Source organism: Lygodium microphyllum, chromosome 25 (assembly GCF_053477565.2).
Source record: "Lygodium microphyllum isolate KBCC chromosome 25, Lygodium_microphyllum_v1.1.10, whole genome shotgun sequence".
Taxonomy (NCBI): domain Eukaryota; kingdom Viridiplantae; phylum Streptophyta; class Polypodiopsida; order Schizaeales; family Lygodiaceae; genus Lygodium; species Lygodium microphyllum.
Genome location: NC_141159.1, coordinates 27,286,907 through 27,305,913, shown reverse-complemented (window position 1 = coordinate 27,305,913; position 19,007 = coordinate 27,286,907). Strand labels below are relative to the sequence as shown.

Sequence of the window (19,007 nt, the reverse complement as noted above, 5' to 3'; positions counted from 1 at the left end):
GAAAGAGAAAGGCAAAAAGGGCCAAAGTACTAAGCTCTGGTACCAACTATAAAAAGGACTGGAGAGAGAAGATTGCAAAGAGGAGAGAGAAAGAGAGAGAACAAGAGAGAGAGACTAGAGAAGAAGAGAGAAAGAAGCAAAACAAGCCATGGAAGCTTGGAGAAGGTGAAGAGACTATTGATTGATACTTTCTAGATAACCTAATTGGGTCTCTACATACCTTTTATATCCCATCAGTTTGATCGGGTATTTTCCCATGCGTCCCATGTAATCCCACTCTTTAGAGAAAGGAGGATATACAATAAAAGAGGCTGAAAATACATCCACACAGCTTTATTTGGATTTAGAAGGTAATACCTTTTGTGTATGAGAGAGAGAGAGAGAGAGAGAGAGAGAGAGAGAGAGAGAGAGAGAGAGAGAGAGAGAGAGAGAGAGAAAACATTTTAATAAAAAACTTTTCTCCATCCCACCGATCCCATTATTATGTGTGAAGAAGTAAGGTTGGGACATTTATCTTCAATGTTCTATCATTTTAGCGATAAGGAAACTTATGGAAACAATGCACGTGCATTTGAGTTCATGCATGAAAGATATATATTGAGGCCAAGCATAAGTTGTTATAAAATCAAGCATATGCCTCTACATCTCTTCATACATGGCATGCATGATAAGAGTGCACCCTCGGATGACCTTCAAAACTATGTAGCTCATCATACAATCACTCATACTTTCCATTATATGTGTCAAATAAACTTATAAGTTGGTTCGTTGAGACAAAACACACCAACAGTCGGGATTTTGGATGAACTTCTATTGTTTCAGAGGTTGCCACTCACTTTGGCGACAATCTCTTACCTCGGGTCTCAACACTCCACTCTAACCAACCATACATCCTTCTCTCCCAACCAAGAAAGCATGAACACAAGACTAGCTTCGAGGTGTCGTGAAATCAGTAACTTACCTTCACACATTGTAGTTCGAAAGCTTAAAGTCTAAAAGATGGTTCCACAACCTTGATTAACACAATCCAATGCTATCGCTCCTTCGCATGCACCACCAAGCACACCAATAAGCTAAGAAACTAATAGAGAAGAAGAATAGAAGCAGAAAGAAGACAATGAAAAGTTTCACCTTCCTTCAGTTCCTCACTCAACACACGTCTCACTCACTAATAGAGAAAGAAGTTTAAATTAAATTGTTTAATTTATTTAAAAACATTTAATTAAAAAATAGAGAAAAACTTTTGATTTAAAAAAGGAGAGAAAGGGATGTTTGTAAAAAGCTTGATTTAATTGAGAGAGAGAGAGAGAGATTACATGTGAGAGAGAGGGGGGAGGTTAATTGAAAAACGTTTGATTTGATTGAGAGAGAGGAAGGGCTTAGAGAGAGAGAGAGAGAGAGAGAAGGGATAAGGTTTGAGAAGCCCTTCGAAGGTTCGAGGCTTCCCAAACCTACAACCATAATAATACAATAGTATAGATGGATAGAAGGAACAAAGCAACCTTGTACAAAAGTAATATTCATAAGAACATTCTATTAACATGTTGATGAGCCCTAATAGATAAGCATGCAAAAATCAATTCAACTTTCCTTCAAATTGTTATTCCTTGTCTTGTGAGAAGCGATCTCCATTTTAAATCTCCCCCCTCTTTCTCTCTCATAGTTTGAAGAAGAGTTACATGTATAAGAGGCCATTTGCTAACAAACGCCATGATCACATCTAAGAAAAGAGCTTGAATCAAAATCATAGCAATTGTTAAGTGCAACAAACAATCCATTCATGGAGCAATAACCTACTTCTCAAAGGAGAAGACATGTAGATACCCACAAAGTGGGATTAAGAAAATGGCTCGAAACACCACCCAACACAAGGAAGGCAAAGGATCGTGTTGGAACACTTAAGTATCGGAGAGATAATCTTCATTTAATCTACTTTTTAAGAAAATACATGCGATGCCACTGCTGGCAGCTTATTACGTTATACATACCCCTGCAAACGTCCCATACGGGTAGACCTTGAAATCCGGCAGGGAGGTCTTAACGGCTGCTCGGACTCAGCCTCGGAGTCTGAACCAGCTGGTAGGACTATTTCATACCATGTGCATCTTCTCCAGAGTCCACTCCACTCTTTGTCACTACAGTTGGTTGCATAAAATTCGAGAGCTCAGACAGGAAGGCTGGCAGGTTCTGGGAGGCAGGGATGAGGAGGTGGAAGACATGGCCCTCGTTGGGCGAGACGAAGAGCTTCACGTCTGCTTTCCCTGCGCTCTGCAACGCCTCCGCGTACGCCACCCCTCTCTCCAGCAGCTCGTCATCGCTCGCCACCAGCACCAGAGCACCAGGCAGGCCTGCTGCCACGGCACCGAAACCCTCATCCGCCATCGGATTCGCAAAGGAATGCTTCCCTGCATCGCTCCCCTCAGGAAGGCAGACATCCCATATCTTCTTCGTCGTGGCCAGAAACTCAGGCGTGCAGCAGCTTCTCCGATCGAAGGAGAAGAACGGATGAATTAGAATAAACCCTCTCAGACACACAGAGGAATATCTGTTCTCCTGCCCTAACCCTAACCCTAGCTTCGCCGCTCTGCTCACCACATGATGTGTTACGTTGGCGCCTGCACTGTCCCCCGCCACATACAGCCTTGAGAAGTCTGCATGGCTCCTGAGCCATGGCTCCACCACAGACGAGGAGGACGCCACCGCTTCTGCCTGCTCGCACAGCCACTGCAGCGCCTCCACGCCATCCTCGTACGCGCAAGGTAGGCGATGCTCAGGAGCGAGGCGGTACTCCACAGAGACAATCAGGATGCCTACATGGCTGGCAATGGTGCACATAAAGGCATGGTTAATTGGTTGCGCAGCGCTGCCTGAGACGAAGGCGCCGCCATGGAAGTACAGGAGAAGGGGCAATTTCTCCTCCTCTTCCTCTTCCTCTTCCTCCTCCTCCACTTCATCATCTTCTGCATTTATGTGTTCTCTCTTGTTGGTCTTATCATCCTGTGAATTGTTCTTATCTGGATCTGAGCCAGAGGTGAAGGAGGTTGGCAGGAAGAGACGAGCCCAGGTTCCATGGCTGGAGTTGAGGGTGACATCTTTGGTGCGTACAGGTTGTAGCGGGGACGAAGAAGCGGGTAAGAGAGGCGGGTCGTGTGGATGTCGAGTAAAGGTACCATCGCTGTGCAGAGTGACAGTATGCCACGTGAAATCAGGGCTGTCCACCATCTCTCTCTCACTGCCCGTGATGAAGGCTGTCAAAGGCAGGTGGTCCGCTTAGCTCTCTCAAGGTCGGGTTGTGGTGATGATGATGATAATTAAGGCCGAACGCTAAATGAAAGTGCCTATGTAAATCATCTTTCAATTGAATAGAAATACTTATAACGTGCACTATTAATAAAATTTTGAGAATCCGTAGACACACGAAGTTTTAGACAGATTTCTATCCGCATTGTGAATTGACATCATCATGAGCTTTTTCTCGAGAGGCTCTGCATATCTATATCTATCTAGGTGCGGTTGAGGGCAGGGACTTGGGAACGCATTAAAAACTTCTTGCATAATAGTTGCATCGCACATAAGTAAATTTACTTGCATGATGAAGAAAGTGGTTGTCATAGGAATGGCTTGGGGTCCCCCCATGGCCGGGACGGTGGAGAGAGAGAGAGAGAGAGAGAGAGAGAGAGAGAGAAAGGCCAATCCATTAGTTGAACTACAATTTGCAACTACCTTGGTCCCCTCATAACAACCACCGCAACTTGGGCAAGAACATCTCTTAAGTTTAGCTAGTGGTCCATTGCTTGCATGGGAATGGCTCTTTAAGTTTAACTAGTGATCCATAACTTGTTGCTATTGTGATACAAAGAGTTGCATTGCATGAGGATGAGTGGAGCATCATCACTTTTTTCTTATAGCGGATATACAATTAAGTCACATCACCATGGTCATTCAATCACAGGCTCTCTCATTCAATTGGCTCAGGAGTTGTGTTTGAGGCTTCCCCAAAAATGCCATCAGTTACTACTCTTACACTTACATTGCACTTGGCTACTTGGCAAGGCCTCGGAACGTTATGTCAAGGGGAAATAAACTTCACTATCCCATTGTTAGACTATGCGATGGAGTCACAATGGGGTTAACTTGCTCCCTTTCCTCTTTCTAGGATGCATGCAACCTAACTTTAAAGTGTAATTAGTGATCCTTGACCCATTTTGTGAGACCAAAGAGAGAGAGGTGTTTTAGAGATATAAATGAAGTGCTGGGAGTTACAGAAATAAAGTGATCCTTTGATCCACTTTGCAAGGCCAAAGAGAATAATAAGTCTAACACAAAAGTCTAAACCTTGAACTTTACAAAAGTTCTAGTTATAAGATTAGAAAATTTATATTTTGATTCAAATATGCCTCCACAAGTTGAGTTAAATATTTTTGTATTTGCTAGCAAAATTGTTATTTATGAACGTTGGTATAAGCAAAGGATGTTATAGACACCAGCTAAAACTTGTAAATACTTGGGCCACTTTTGTAAGATAAATTTTGTGCATTTGTTTGCCTTCAACGCAAACTGTTCTATGTTATGAGTCATGGGATGGGATGTGGAAATTCCTCATATATTTATGGAGTGAGCTACATTGCAAGTCATATGATGTCCAAATGTCTTGTGCTACTGATCTTGCCAAAGAAATAGAAGCCAAGTTGTTTGCAATTGTTGATATGGTTTCATGTTCAATGCTACAAATGAGCTTTTATGAGTCATGGGATGCGGAAATTCCTCATATATTTATGAAGTGAGCTACATTGCAAGTCATATGATGTGCAAATGCCTTGTGCTATGATCTTGCCAAAGGAATATAAGCCAAGTTGTTTGTAATTGTTGATATGGTTTCATGTTCAATGCTACAAATGAGCTTTTATACCCACAAGAGAGCATAAAAAATCTAAAATAGTACACAGGATTATAGACATTGTCTAAATGTAATGATTGAATGTTGGGGCTTACGTCATGTACCTTTTGCCAAGAAGTGTTCCATACACTTTAGAAGCAACTTAACTCTTGGTCCCTCTTACAGTGTCCCCCTTGGTGATGAGTCACAACATAGGCCTTAAAACAAGGTGTCTCATTGTTTTCCTCACAACAAAATCTTAAACCTTGGGGTCAATCGACGCTCTTATTTCACTTGAGCTGGTAGATCTTAATTATTTTTTTAATAGTTGCACTTTTTTTTAAGATACGAAAATATGTGTACTATCTTATTGTGTGCATGTGTGTGTGTGTCAATTTTTTTAAGGACCACCTTCTCTCTCTAGACGCATACATCCATATATACATACATGTGCGTGCGTGCATGCATGCATGCATGCATTGTGCACCCTTATGCATGTGTTTACGTCACTATTATGATCACATAGTCTCAATTCCTCACTCAAAAGATATCATGGAAAATTTGGCCTCTAAGTCTCTTGAAAATTCCTAACACATATATTCAAAATTTTATGTAGCTCGAAAAATCCCACCACAAATATCAATTCCTCACTTTGAAGATATCGTGGAAAATTCGGCCTCAATCTCTCAAAAAATCTCATTTCCTCACTTTGAAGATATCATGGAAAAATTGACATCTAAGTCTCTCAAAAAATCCCATCACATATATTCAACCTTTTATGTAGCTCTAAGTATCTCACATTTTTCAAAGTTTTCAAGTCCATTGAAATTCAAAGGCTAGCACTATATCTTATTATGCACATTAGTATGGTGACAATTTTTTCATGGACCACCTCTCTCTCTCTCTCTCTCTCTCTCTCTCTACACACACACACACACACACACACACACATACAAAGTCAATTCTATATCATCTCAATTTCTCACTGTAAAGTCACTCATATATGTTGTACTACATTATCACAAATTCAACCTCTTTACTCTCTTGAAAGACCTCATCACTCATATTCAAATGTAATTTTCACATCTATTTTAGTACTAGTATTATCAATTATCATTTTTCAAAAATTTCAAATTGACTCTACTAGGTTTTAAATCTTAGTCCAACAACCATCTAATATAATAATGTTTGTGTCTCTATTAAATAGAGTTTTGGGGAATATTAATGTGTATCAATATTCAATGGGGTGTCCACACAATGTGTGCAACATTTATTTGATATGCCTTAAACCTCAAATTTATTTCTTGGACTCTAGAAAGTTTTTACAAATGTAAAATTTAATATTTACGGTCTTTTGGAACAAGAAATTAAAAAATCAAAGTATTATAATAGTGACTGTTAGAGATAGTTATATCTCTAGAAAAGAAAGATTAATCAATCAGTGTCAATGAAGCACAAACTTTCTGTGAAGCATTTCTTGGAGTTCTAGGTCATGTTTACTTCTTGGACTCTACAAGGGTTCTTAGAATGTAGAATTGAAGATACATACTTTTTGGATTCTCAAATTTATATAACTGTTAACAATATTCAATAGAATGTGCATACACTTTGTGTGTGACATTAATTTGATTTTGAGCTTGCTTGTAGGCCTTGGAATCTAGAAGGGGTATTAGAACATAGAACTTAGGATATATGAACCCCAGATCACTTTGTAGCGACTTTGCACTATCATGGGAAGTAATGGTAAAGCAACATCTAAAGCAACATTGAAAGGAAAGTGAAGCTATCGTGCCATCATATGGTAGTTCTTAAAATCATCATATCCACATCTTCCACTTCCGTCGAGCTTTAAATTCAGTGTAAATTTTGCATTAGTCCATTTTTTCCAACATATCCTAGGCTTTTGAATTCAGCTCTCATTGGCGACCATGGGATAGGGTGACTTAGCCCATCAAATCCCATGAAAGAACTGATATGCACAAATAACAACAATAAAATGCATCAAGCTACCGCAAAACAGAATACACAACAAGGCACAAACACAACTCTCACCCTACCCCCTGACAGGATCAAGACATGAAACCCACAAGGGATACGCCCAACATAACGTGACAGAAATCCAAAGTGAGTCGCTAACCAACTTCTCCAACAAAAACTGGCCAAAAAGAAATATCAAAGAAGTCATCCTAGATGGTGGCATGAACAACCTACCCAACTTAGGACAACTAGATCAGGAACTACTACTAGACGAGAACTCCTATAGCATGGTCAACATATATTTCCATTTTATGATATTTTTCTTCAAGTTTCCATACTCAGGCGTGTAAAAAGGAGAGAGCTGAGTGTAGTGACCCAAGGAGAACAGGGCATCGGCCTCAGGTCCTGACTCGGTACCCAAGAATCTACCAACCCCTAAGAAGATAAGGCATTGGCCCCCCACAGGTTCCCCCCCCCCCCAGGTTTGACTCATCCCCAGAAACCAAGCCCGCACAAGACAATGATAAACTATTCTTGAGATTTTTCTTCTTTTCCTTTTCTATTTGAGGGGTTAGACCCTTTTTACACACCTCTGTATTTTTATATTTCAAGGATATTAAAAAATTTCTCTGCTTTTTATTTTGGCAAGCTTCTCTAACTGCCTCACTATTAACAAAAGCTCCTAGAAACAGATGTTTAGCAGGCTAGCAGAATAGGGTCACTAGGACTACCTTCTAAAACAAATCTTAGAGTGCTTGACAATGTCTTAGAGGAGGCGGACAACTGCTCAGACCTCCCTCAGACACACCTAACCTAACCCTAGGACTTCATGCCTTGTGATTGCCGATCCCCAACAAAAGAAAAAATTCCCACAAGTACATAAATACATACATCACAGAGTGAAAGTACTCGTAAAGGAAAAATATCACTTGGTCTTGCCCACAAGAAGCTTTTGTGCAACAAAAGGCTCCCCTACGTTCCACAGAATCTGTATAACACAGCACTAAAACAAAACCATTAACCACACTTGCATTAGATAGACACATGGCCATCTTGGCCTAATGAAATATAGCACTTCACTGCAAAATAACTGATCCTCTTGGCCTAATGAAATAATTCCTAAAAGATCCACTCAACATCATAATGCTAAAACAAACCCTTGGTCCCAACATAACTCTACTGAAGCATAAGACGACCAAGGTTGAAGGCTCCTCCATCCCTATACTAAGTGTATCAGGTTATTGGCAAACCCCCCTACATAAATAGAAAGGGGTGTTTGTCGAATATGATGATAAATGATCCTATGAGTCCATGACAGAATGGGAAGGTGATCAACTGCCACCTGACTCATAATCCACAGTAACCAAGGGCAGCCAAAATAGGACATATCAACTAGAAATCCCCAAAGTAGCCCTGAACTGATATTAGGAGGCAATTGTAAGAGTGCCCTAGGACCACAATTGAAAAAGATATCCTCAAAGAAAGAATAATTATTGGCCAGGGGGCCAGGGAATCTGCAAAGCAATTGCAGCGTCGGGGAATAAGTTGGTAAGTCACTTCCTCAAAAAGATGCATCATATCCAAGGTTGCATGGTGGTACATCTACAGAATAGGATCCCTCACACTATAGGTCCCATTCAATTGATTGATTACTAGCTGCAAATCACCTTTTACCAATAATTGACGGATACTACCATGTAGTCCCATGATTAAAGCCTTGTATTCTGCCATGTTATTTGTAAAAGCAATGCCAAGATATGCTCCCATTTTCATAACAACTCTGTGCCGAGGATCTTTAATGACCATACCAATACTTGCATACTTAGCAAGCCCTCTAGAAGCTTTGTCAAAATACAAAGCATAGACCTAGTCTCTTCATTGATAGGCCACGCCATATTGATCAGCACTCCTACTTATGATAATCAAAGTTGAGTCGAGAGAGAGGATGCATAATAGGTACAATCCCTCCCTTTGCTAAACTCAATGGGAATACTCGTAGACCTTAATATCCCACATGAAAGATTTGTCTTGCCACTTAATAACCTGATAACCTTTACTCCATCAAATCACTCAACTTTGGTGGTAACATTGCTCTAAATACAAATGGTCAAGATAAGGAATGATTCTTCCCATCTGATTGTCTTGGTACCTACTGCAAGTTCAAGTTGAATCCTAAAGGACCTCCACAGGCACCAAGCCCAACATCAGTTCCTTACACATAGTAAGGCTTCAACGTATTAAAGTTTACCTTAGTTTTAAACTCTACTCCCTGCAACTCTACTAAAAGGGTTGTAGAGCCATTCTTTTCTATATGGACAATTTTATATGGCCCATCCCAATTGGGTTCTAGTTTACTAGGAAATTGCTTAGGACGAGCATCATAGTACAACACCAACTAAACCTTCACAAATTTATATTTCTTAGCTCGAAGGTCATGAAGCACTTTCTCCTCTTCCCTACCTGTTGATGTAATAGAGCCTACAATCGAATTTCAACAAGATGTGCAAGAGAAATAAATCTTTCTTGCAATGCCTCTGCCTTACCCAATGAATGATTTAGAGCAAATCTCACAGTAGTGGGCAACTCTATTTCCAATGGTAAGACACACTCTTCCCCATATACCAGCTTGAATGGGGTGTGGCATGTACTTGTCTTAAATGTCGTATTGTAAGCCCAAACCACCACATACATTTTCTTATCCCAATCTCGCTTGCTTTTACACACTATCTTGGAGCTATTTATTCTTACTCCCAACTTGACCATTTTCTTGTGGATTATATGGGGTGGTTTTATTGTTCTTAATATTCAAAGCTTTTGTTAAGGCTACTATGACCTTATTTAGAAAGTGTGTCCCTAAGTCAGACACTATCTCCTTAGATGGACCAAAATGACAAACAATTTTTGCCATAATAAGACTGGCCATCTCCTTAGCATTATCCTTCATCGTTGCCCAAGCTTCAGACCAATTGGAAAAATAGCCACTAAGGTAGGATTGAAGGAAATAGCCACAACAAAGAGATTAGAGGCTTCTTATAGCCATGAAAATTGAGAAAGAGCTTGAAGAAGAAGAAATAAGTCTTCAAAAATTAGTGAAAACTTTTAGTCTTCTCCAAGTTCAATGAAGGGTATTTTCCTAAGATCCATATCAAAATGACACAAAATTTGAGTGTGACTTGCTAAAATAGCATGGAAGCCACCATCTTTGTCACTAACTCCTTTGGATGTCTCTAACCATGGTCTCCTTTAGCTATAGTACACTTGCAAGTCACAATCCATGTCGTATACATGTAGTGCTTGTCTTAAATAGGTCTTTATGATGAAAATTAAGATTGAATATGAAGAAAAAGAGGAGAAAATGGATCAAAGACCAATGCTTTGATACCACTTGTCATAAAATGAATTAGGAGAGAGGAATACTTTTTTAGGAGAGAGAAAGATAGATGAAGAGAGAGAAATAACGAAGAGGTGTGAGAAACACTAAAGAAGAGACAGAAACACAAAAAGGGAAGAACATGTTAACCATGAAAGCTAGAGGAGAGAGATGAAGCAAGAAAAGAATTGACTAAATCAAAATTGGGTACAAAATTATTGGGACTTCCACCTTTTATTCCTGCACCTTATGTGCCCTATTTCCCATCCTTTACATAAGGAGAGCCATTTTTGTTGTGTGAACAAATTACAAGGGTAGAAGGGTGGGTATAGTAGCTTATGTGGGGCCTAGAGTTAGATCCCTACTAGGAATAAATGCTAAGATAGAACATGCACTAATGATGAAATCAAGGGATCTTCTGACTGAATCAAACTTGCCTAATCTAATGGAATCAACAAGGAATTGACATGGAAAAGAAGCTAAAATATATAAACCTAAGGAAACATGAAAGAAATACTTGAAACAAGCTGGTGCCATGGAAACTCACCTCAATGTAGGTGAAAGACATGAACTAATGTGACTACCAAGAAAACTTACATGACTTCCAAGTTCATAATGACAAAAGGCCCCTAACTTTGGCTAGGGCTGCCTATTTATAGCAAACCCTAAGCCCTAGTCCTCTAATCTTATTACAAATGCTTTTAGCTTGTCATTGGCCTTATTTACTTCATTACAAACCCTCCCTACTTTAATTAGCTTTGTCCTCAAAGCTGCAAATGGGAAGATACCATAATGGATGTAGCATAAAAGTTCAAAGGCACAAGTTGAAGAAGAATCCATGGTCCAAGAAGTTCATGACTGTCTTCATGCTACTCATGTTGTCCAAGAAAGGGCTTCTATCATAGTAAAAGAGTCATAACTTCTGAAATATAGCTTTGAATCAAACAAATGAGGTGTCATTTTGAAGAATACACCCAGGAGCATCACATCCAAGCATAAAATCTTGACTTTGATGATGTCAGACCATTTATTTTTATGACAAGAATTTAATACAACAAGCTGTATTAAACAGTGAACTCATGCTTCCTCAACTGTTTCTCCCATAAACCAAATATAAATCAATGAAGACAAGCTGTCAATCATATTTGCAGGTGAAGGGATCAAAAAGTCCAGCCATTCTTCCATAGCAATCCTCCCCGATCAAATGGGAATCCATCAAAGTGATTATCATCATGAAAACAACTGCCAAAACTATCAATGACTATGCCCCCAGGTCAAATGGAAAAGAAGAATCATCCCAATGATCCCCCGGATCAAAAGGGTAATGAACATTCTCATAATCCACCTCATAGTCATCATGGTCAAATGGAAGTAAAGGATCTTCATTATCCAACATGTACATATCCCAATCACCTATGGGGGGCTGATATGCATCATCAATAGAATCACCATAGAAACCAAAATTTTCATAATCATGTCCCTCTTGAAGGATAGAGGTCTCATGAAACTCCTTCTTATGTTGCATGCTACCCTTAGTGAGATTCTCATGAAGGTCCTCCTCATTGTCCTCATATTCTTCAACATTTTTCTCCATTTGCTCTTCTTCATTATCGTCATTACCATCTAAGCTGTCCACATCTGCATGTACTTGCTCTTCTTCATAGAAATCTTCAGCTTGTAATGCTTTAGGTGGCTCATATGGTACATAACCCATATGGTTGGCCTGATAGTAAGTGTCATAGCTCTCATTCCCATAATGATGTCCATAATAATGATCATAACTACTACATTCATCCATGTCAAGGTGATCATGATGGCTGACATTCTCATAGACATTACCATTGGCCTCTTTATATAGGCATGCTGTCCAAAGTCACGTGGATGAAACCTTGAAGGAGAAGCATGATAATCATGATGAGAAGGCTGATCAAATACATCATGCTACTGTCCAAATGTATGCACATGCTAATCATAAGCAAAAGAATCTTCACAAGAACTATATCCTTGCTCAAAGTAGCCATGATAAGCATTGCTTTGGTAAGGAATACATGCATGATATTCTTGATCAAATCTGTTATAAGAAATATCATCTTGTTGCTGACCAAAATGGTTTGAATGATACCCATTTTGCTCATCATGGAATGTAGTATAACATCCATTTTGTTCAAGACATCTGCTAAAATGTTACTCATATGAGGGAGAAGTGCCATATGGTTCATATGCTGAGTTGCCGTGAGACACATTCTCATTCACTAAAGTATCATGACATTGCTGACCATAGTTCTCACAAGTGGAAGGACTTGAGACATTGAAAATTGCTGTAGATGGTAGCCATACATCAAAGAGGTAATGAGTTTGTCAATGCCCATCTTCATTTCCCCAATATCACTTGCCACACTTTCCAAACTGTTCTCTGCATGCATGCTATCCCAACTATCCATAGACAGTTTTGGCCATAACTTGATGAATACAAGTCCAAATGGAACATATGATAGCTCTATTTGAAGCCTATGATGTCTAGCTTCAAATGAGAGTGCTGGTTTCAATTTAGGAGCATAAATATCCCTCTTTGTAAAAGGATTTCCAGATCTGTCCACAATGGACTGCACCTTGTTTTTACTCTGTTTTGGCCATGTTTTACCTCATGAACAATGTCTTCCACCCATAAGAAGTTGGGAGATGTTTCAGATCAATAAGTACATTGATAATCCAAGCATATTCTTTGCAAATAAGCCCATGATGCACCCAATTTTTTCTTTGCAGTAGTCTAACTGTCATACATTGTATACCCTCAATGACTTGGTCAAGTGTGATCCATAGTATATGCAAAGGAAAGAGAAACCCACTTGCTTGTCCAATCTTGTTAAAAGGTGCCAAAAAGAGCATTCAAGCTTGAAAAGAACTTAGTGATATTGATATTGAAAATACCCTGCATGTCAAGGTCCACACATGCTATTCATAGATGAAACAAACATGTTTTGAAGAGTATTAGGCTACCCATACATTTGTCTCATGCTGCTCCTACATTTGCCTTCAAAATACCCATACATTTGTCTCATGTTGCTCCTGCATTTGCCTTCAAAATACCCATACATTTGCCTATAAGAAACTCATACGTGTCTTTATGCTGCCATAAATTTCTCTTTATGTTGCCCATATCAAAATACCCATTCTATCATGCTCCAAACATGATACAATGCTAAGAATGCTTGTAGGTAACAATAGGTCTTCAATCTTTATGAGATATTGGTAAGAATGCTTGTAGGAGCGATTCACTGATTGAAGAGTGCTTCAATATTGATGATGAACCAAATCTTCAATGAAATTATTGAGTACAAGCTGTCCATTATGTCCAAGAGGCAAGAAAGCTCCAAGACCTCCTATAGAAGCTTTGAACTCTATGCATTCTTTTAAGAAATGTATATAGAATGATCCAAGAGTGGATTGAGACTTTGAAAATGAAAGGAAGTTCTATTCTTCACTGAAATTTTCCAAAATTTTGACGTACTATGTTGTACATCATTCCCATGAAAAGAAAGAACTCCAAACCTTCAAAACTTGCTCAAACCTTTGTCAATCCGGAGTGGCCCTGTTTGTGGAAGCTCTTGTACTTGGGGTTGAAGCATATTGTTGATGAAAAACCATTGAATAAAATAGCTTTAGTTCAGCTCCAAATAGTCAAGACTCTCCATGCTCTTTGTTGAAATTGAATTCCCTGCAACATACTCTTCTTCCATAAACTCCATTGATGCTCTATTGCTTCATGTATGGTTGATGGAAGGCAAAATCCTCTTCCATTTGATAAGAGACCTTGGATATTAGAAGTAGGTAATCCAATGATGGTTGAAGAGTTCAAGATTGAAGAGAAACTCAATGCATTCAATGGAAATTGAAACCTATGCTTTCCATAACCTCCATAGGTCAAGATAGGTCCAAATCTCTTCAATGTTGGTTCAATATTGTCCAAAGATTGGAGTATGAAGATGCTCCATTAGTGGTTTATCCTTAAAACCCCCTTGATTTGTATTGAGAAATCTGAAAATTTATTCATGCTATCCAAAACTGTCAATCCTAGGGTTTGAAACCTCCATAGCCATGCTCAAACAAAGCTTCAAGCACAAAGAACCCTCAATGTCTGATTATAGCTTGCATAGATGCTTCAGGTAATGGATTAAAGCAAAAGCCCCATGACATGAATAAAGAATTTTGAAATTTTCTTATGTTGTCATGGATTGTCAAACATAAGGTTGATATGAGAGATGAAAGCTCAAATAATGGCCATGAAAGTTGAAGATCATTTGGAAGAGAGCTTGCTTGTCCATTATAGAGGCTTGCTTGAACTCTTAAGCTCAATCTACTTTAGATTTCTCATGCTAGTATAGGAGTATATCAAAACAGTGCAATTAGCACAAACAAATGCTGAAGTACTGCATGAGATGGTTAAGCCAAATCATGGCTTATAGGTGCTCCATGGAGAGCTTAAAAGCCATAGATTCAAGACTAAGAAACCAAACAAACCATTGAAGCCATTGGAGTGGGATGGAAGATTATTTCTTAGACCATAGCTTCAATGGAAGCTTGTAGGTAACTTGAACAGGAGAGAGAAAGACTAAGTCTTAAAAAGAAACCCTTCTCAAAAGTAACCATGGTTTAAGTGTCCTCCAGCCATGTTTGACCCTCTTTTGGTCCATATATCTTCAAAATGGAGTAAAATTCGATCATGACCTACCAAAGCAGCTATGAACCCCCATTTTCCCCCCATGTCTTTGTCAAGAAGCACTAAAATAACCATAGTTTGAAGTAGTACAACCTGACTAGTCATTGTGAAGAAGAAACCAAACCATGTAACTATGTCTTAACCTCCAGTTACATAGAAATGATGCTTGTAACCAGATCTTCCATGAAAATGACCTCCCCAGCCAGATCATAATCATGAAAATGATGGAATTAAAGCCTGCCTTGGATCAAAGCAAGGCTCTGATACCATTGAAACAAAGGGATCTTCTAATTGAATCAAACTTGCCTAATCTAATGGAATCAACAAGGAATTGACATGGAAAAGGAGCTAAAATGTACAAGGAAACATGAAAGAAATGCTTGAAAAAAGCTATTGCCATGGAAACTCACCTCCATGTAGGTGAACGACATGAACTAATGTGACTACCAAGAACGACATGTAGGTGAACAACATGAACTAATGTGACTACCAAGAAAACTTACATGACTTCCAAGTTCATAATAAAAAAAAGGCCCCTAACTTTGGCTAAGGCTGCCTACTTATAGCAAACCCTAAGTCGTAGTCCTCTAATCTTATTACAAAGGCTTTTAGCTTGTCATTGGCCTTATTTACTTCATTACAAATGAACTTCAAGTGGATGTGCTTTTGTCAGCATTCTTGACATTGTAGTTGGTGAGGTATTTGAATGGCTATCGTAGTAGTATTTCTATTCTAAACCCTTCTCTCCTTAGTACAACATGTAGAAGAAGATTGGAATGGTTTTAGTCTCCATCCCAATGTCACTTTTAGTCCACACTAATGAACATGGTTGGCCTTCATAGGGATACAACTTGGCACCACTAGGCATCAACAACAATTGGCCCAATTTTCTACTTGGTAAAATGTAGAAGAAGAGTGGAATGGTTTTAGTCTTCACTCCATCATCACTTTTAGTCCACATTTTCCCAACAAATGAATATGGTTGGCTTTCATAGGGTGCAACTTAGAACCACTAGGAATCAATAACAATTGTCCCGATCCTCTCAAAGAGCAATAAGAAAGAGTATTAAAATCAATACCTTTATCAATAAATGCATCTATGGTCACATTCTTGGCCACAATCAACTAGATACAAAGCTAAGCATCCTCTAATCCTAGGCTACTAGTAGTCACTATCCTAATATTAAAGCTTTAGGAAAGAAGGTTGGTTAAAGGTTGACTAATGGAGCTTACAAGTACATTTGGTTCCTTCATGGGTGACTTGTATACTTGTTGGTGCACTCTATTTACCCTTCCTACCGTAAAAAAAACTCTATATATATGCCCCTTGAACATTTGGAACTTGAACAATGTTTTGCATATGCCATGGGTGTTCGATGTGTTTAAGTTGATCGTATAATGCCTATGTGCTGAGATATGTATGCCTTGCTAATGTATGTGTTTTCTCAAACACTTATATTTGGCATCATTACTAGCATGGAGATGCCTATTTGTAAATTTCTATGGAACAAATAGAAGCTAAATCATAGCTATGAGAAAATTGTGACTAGATTGTTCAATTGATGAATCTCTTTTAACAAAAAATATCTAGATAGTTGCATGAATTAAAGTAACACAAAATAAGAAAATTCACCTATAAGCTAATTTTCTGAAGATAAGATTGAATCATTGTTGATTAAAACCTAGAGCTACAGAATATTTGCTCTATCTTGTGTTAAGTGTTACAACAACAATTGATCATAAAGTTAGAACTAGTATCAAACCCTATTGTAAGTATTAGCATTTCATAAAAGTGCCATTTAAGTGTCCAATACTCTATTTGTTCAAGATTTCTCACTCCACATTACCTATTCTATTGATGACACATACATGGTAGGTTTTGAAGCTTCAAATATTTAGCTTTTTTTTATGGCCTTTGATTGAATACAAAGGTCACCTTTCTTGAGGGATCATTACATGATGTGTTTATTAAAGCATGCCTTTGGTCACACTTTTTTAACAACAAGCAAGGTGTGAGTTGTAAGTAACTAGGTTTCAATAGGGTGTTCGAGTTCAATAAGATACTAGACCGAAGCTTTAGTGCCTTCCCAGCAATGTGCACTACAATGCAAAGGCTATGGATAAGAAACTGAGTTGGTATCATCATGCCAATTCTATTATGTAGCATACCTATCTAACACTCCCTTGACAACACAATTTCAATAGCCCAGACATAGGTGATGCCATCTAAAACTCCCTTGGAATATGGCAGACTTCGTTGCTAGGGTTGCTTAAAGTCTACCTCACAAGGGAAGTTTCATCCCATTCCCATGAGGAACGACTTGAAAATAACATTCTTTAATAATGATAAGGTCACCTAATAGCTTACCTAGGGTTGTCCATGGGAAGCTACTTTGTAGTTTAACCCAGATTGAAGTGGACTTATGCTGCCCTTGGTTTAAAGAGAGTGAGAAGCAAGGGGGAGCTAACACATCAACCCCTTTCCAGCATGGGGAAAAGTCACATCTGAGCTCCCTAAAACAACACAATGTTAGATTTTGAGATAATCTTCTATGGTGGTTAATGTTTTGGCCCTTCCTACTTGCTCCTAATATATCATTTTTAGAAAAATATTTGATCTAATCAAAACCACCCAACCATAGGACAGATTCATTGTGGATTTTCTACCCTCTTACTTCTCTTTTTTGGAAAAAAATTCCTTAGTTATCAAATTACCTAAAACATTTAATTCAACATATAAAAATAGCTTCCTCAATTAGCTCACTAGGCACAAGGTTCATTTACGTAATTAAGTCACATTATAGAAAACAATTTAAAGACAATCCTTTCCAAAAACAATTCTTTATCTCAAATAGATACCTAAATTATTTCATCAGTTCAATTGTACCCATAGGACTTCACTCTAAGGTGATACCATCAATCTACCCTTAACTAGCATTAGACCCTTCCAAAAAATCCATCTCAAGCTTGCAGGGAATGAGTGCAATTATTTTGTGAGCCATTCATTTGGAGTTTTTCCTGGAGTTTTTCCAACTATCCTTGGAGACTTTTGGGAACAATAGAGTTTTTTCATTATAGTTTAGCATAGTTAAATTATTGAATTAGTTAAGTTGAATATGTAGATTAGTTAAGTTCTCATGACCCTTCACGTAGTAACAGCTTGATGGTGGTTTTTCAAATGCAAAGCAATTTATATTATCACCAATACATTGTTTCATAGAACTACTCATCATCGCTAGGTGGCTAGCATGCTACATGTATGAGGCACTGATTATAAACATTGAGGTCTTTTTCTAGACACATGCAATAGTGGTGCAATTTTAGACACGCTTTCCCTAATCCTCCATAGCTTGGAAAAATGTCCAAGACATGATCTATCTCTAAGGTGGAGGTTGCTAGTGACCATCTACAAGATGATAGAATATATTAGCACCCATTGTAAACCAATACATTCAAGCAAAACAATAGAGACAATACATGTATTCAAAGAAATCTAGTGCCCCTTCTACTCTCCCCTACAAAGGGCTTCATTGACCTCTGTATACTCAAATCTATATGACTGTAAGAGGAAGCTCCATATTGTAGGGTACTTGTATGGGTTAACTTTCTCTCTTTGCTCATGATCATGTAACATGGGAATGGGGACCACCCCCCTATAGTAGAAAAACTCAATAGTCAAATCAAGGACCTGTAAAGAAGTGTCCATTTCCAATACGAATATAATAAGACTCAAAACTAGTACTTTACATTGACAATAAGAAAACTATATAGCTTACCTTCTCCCTGGTAGTAGCTAGGTGCTTGTAACCTCCATTGTACATGAGAGTTCAAGTGTGACGAAGCTTCAAGCCTACACTTTGAGCACCCTTTAACACTTCCCCAAAGTGTTATACCAAACATAATGTAACTAAGAAGCCCTCATGTGCTACTGCTGGGAACTTGTGGGCTAGATCTATAGTTCCCTTCACTAGCTTTGTGGAAAACATGTTCCATTCAAGGACACCTTCAACAATTTTAAATGCAAGGGTGTTTATCTTTAATAAAGTCTTATACAATTTCAATTGTAT

At 38.6% G+C, this 19,007-nt stretch overlaps 1 protein-coding gene across 1 annotated transcript; it reads right to left on the bottom strand.

Annotated features, from left to right (window-relative positions):
* Nucleotides 1-1,889: 1,889 nt before the first annotated feature.
* LOC148014001 (putative carboxylesterase 12) lies at nucleotides 1,890-3,462 on the bottom strand. The gene has a single exon (XM_087667136.1). It carries the CDS (start codon nucleotides 3,220-3,222, stop codon nucleotides 2,086-2,088), a length of 1,137 nt encoding a protein of 378 aa, XP_087523262.1. The 5' UTR covers nucleotides 3,223-3,462; the 3' UTR covers nucleotides 1,890-2,085.
* Nucleotides 3,463-19,007: the final 15,545 nt, after the last annotated feature.

Excerpts from the sequence above, each read along its gene's own strand:
- LOC148014001 (XM_087667136.1), bottom strand. The coding sequence starts at position 3,222 with ATGGTGGACAGCCCTGATTTCACGTGGCATACTGTCACTCTGCACAGC.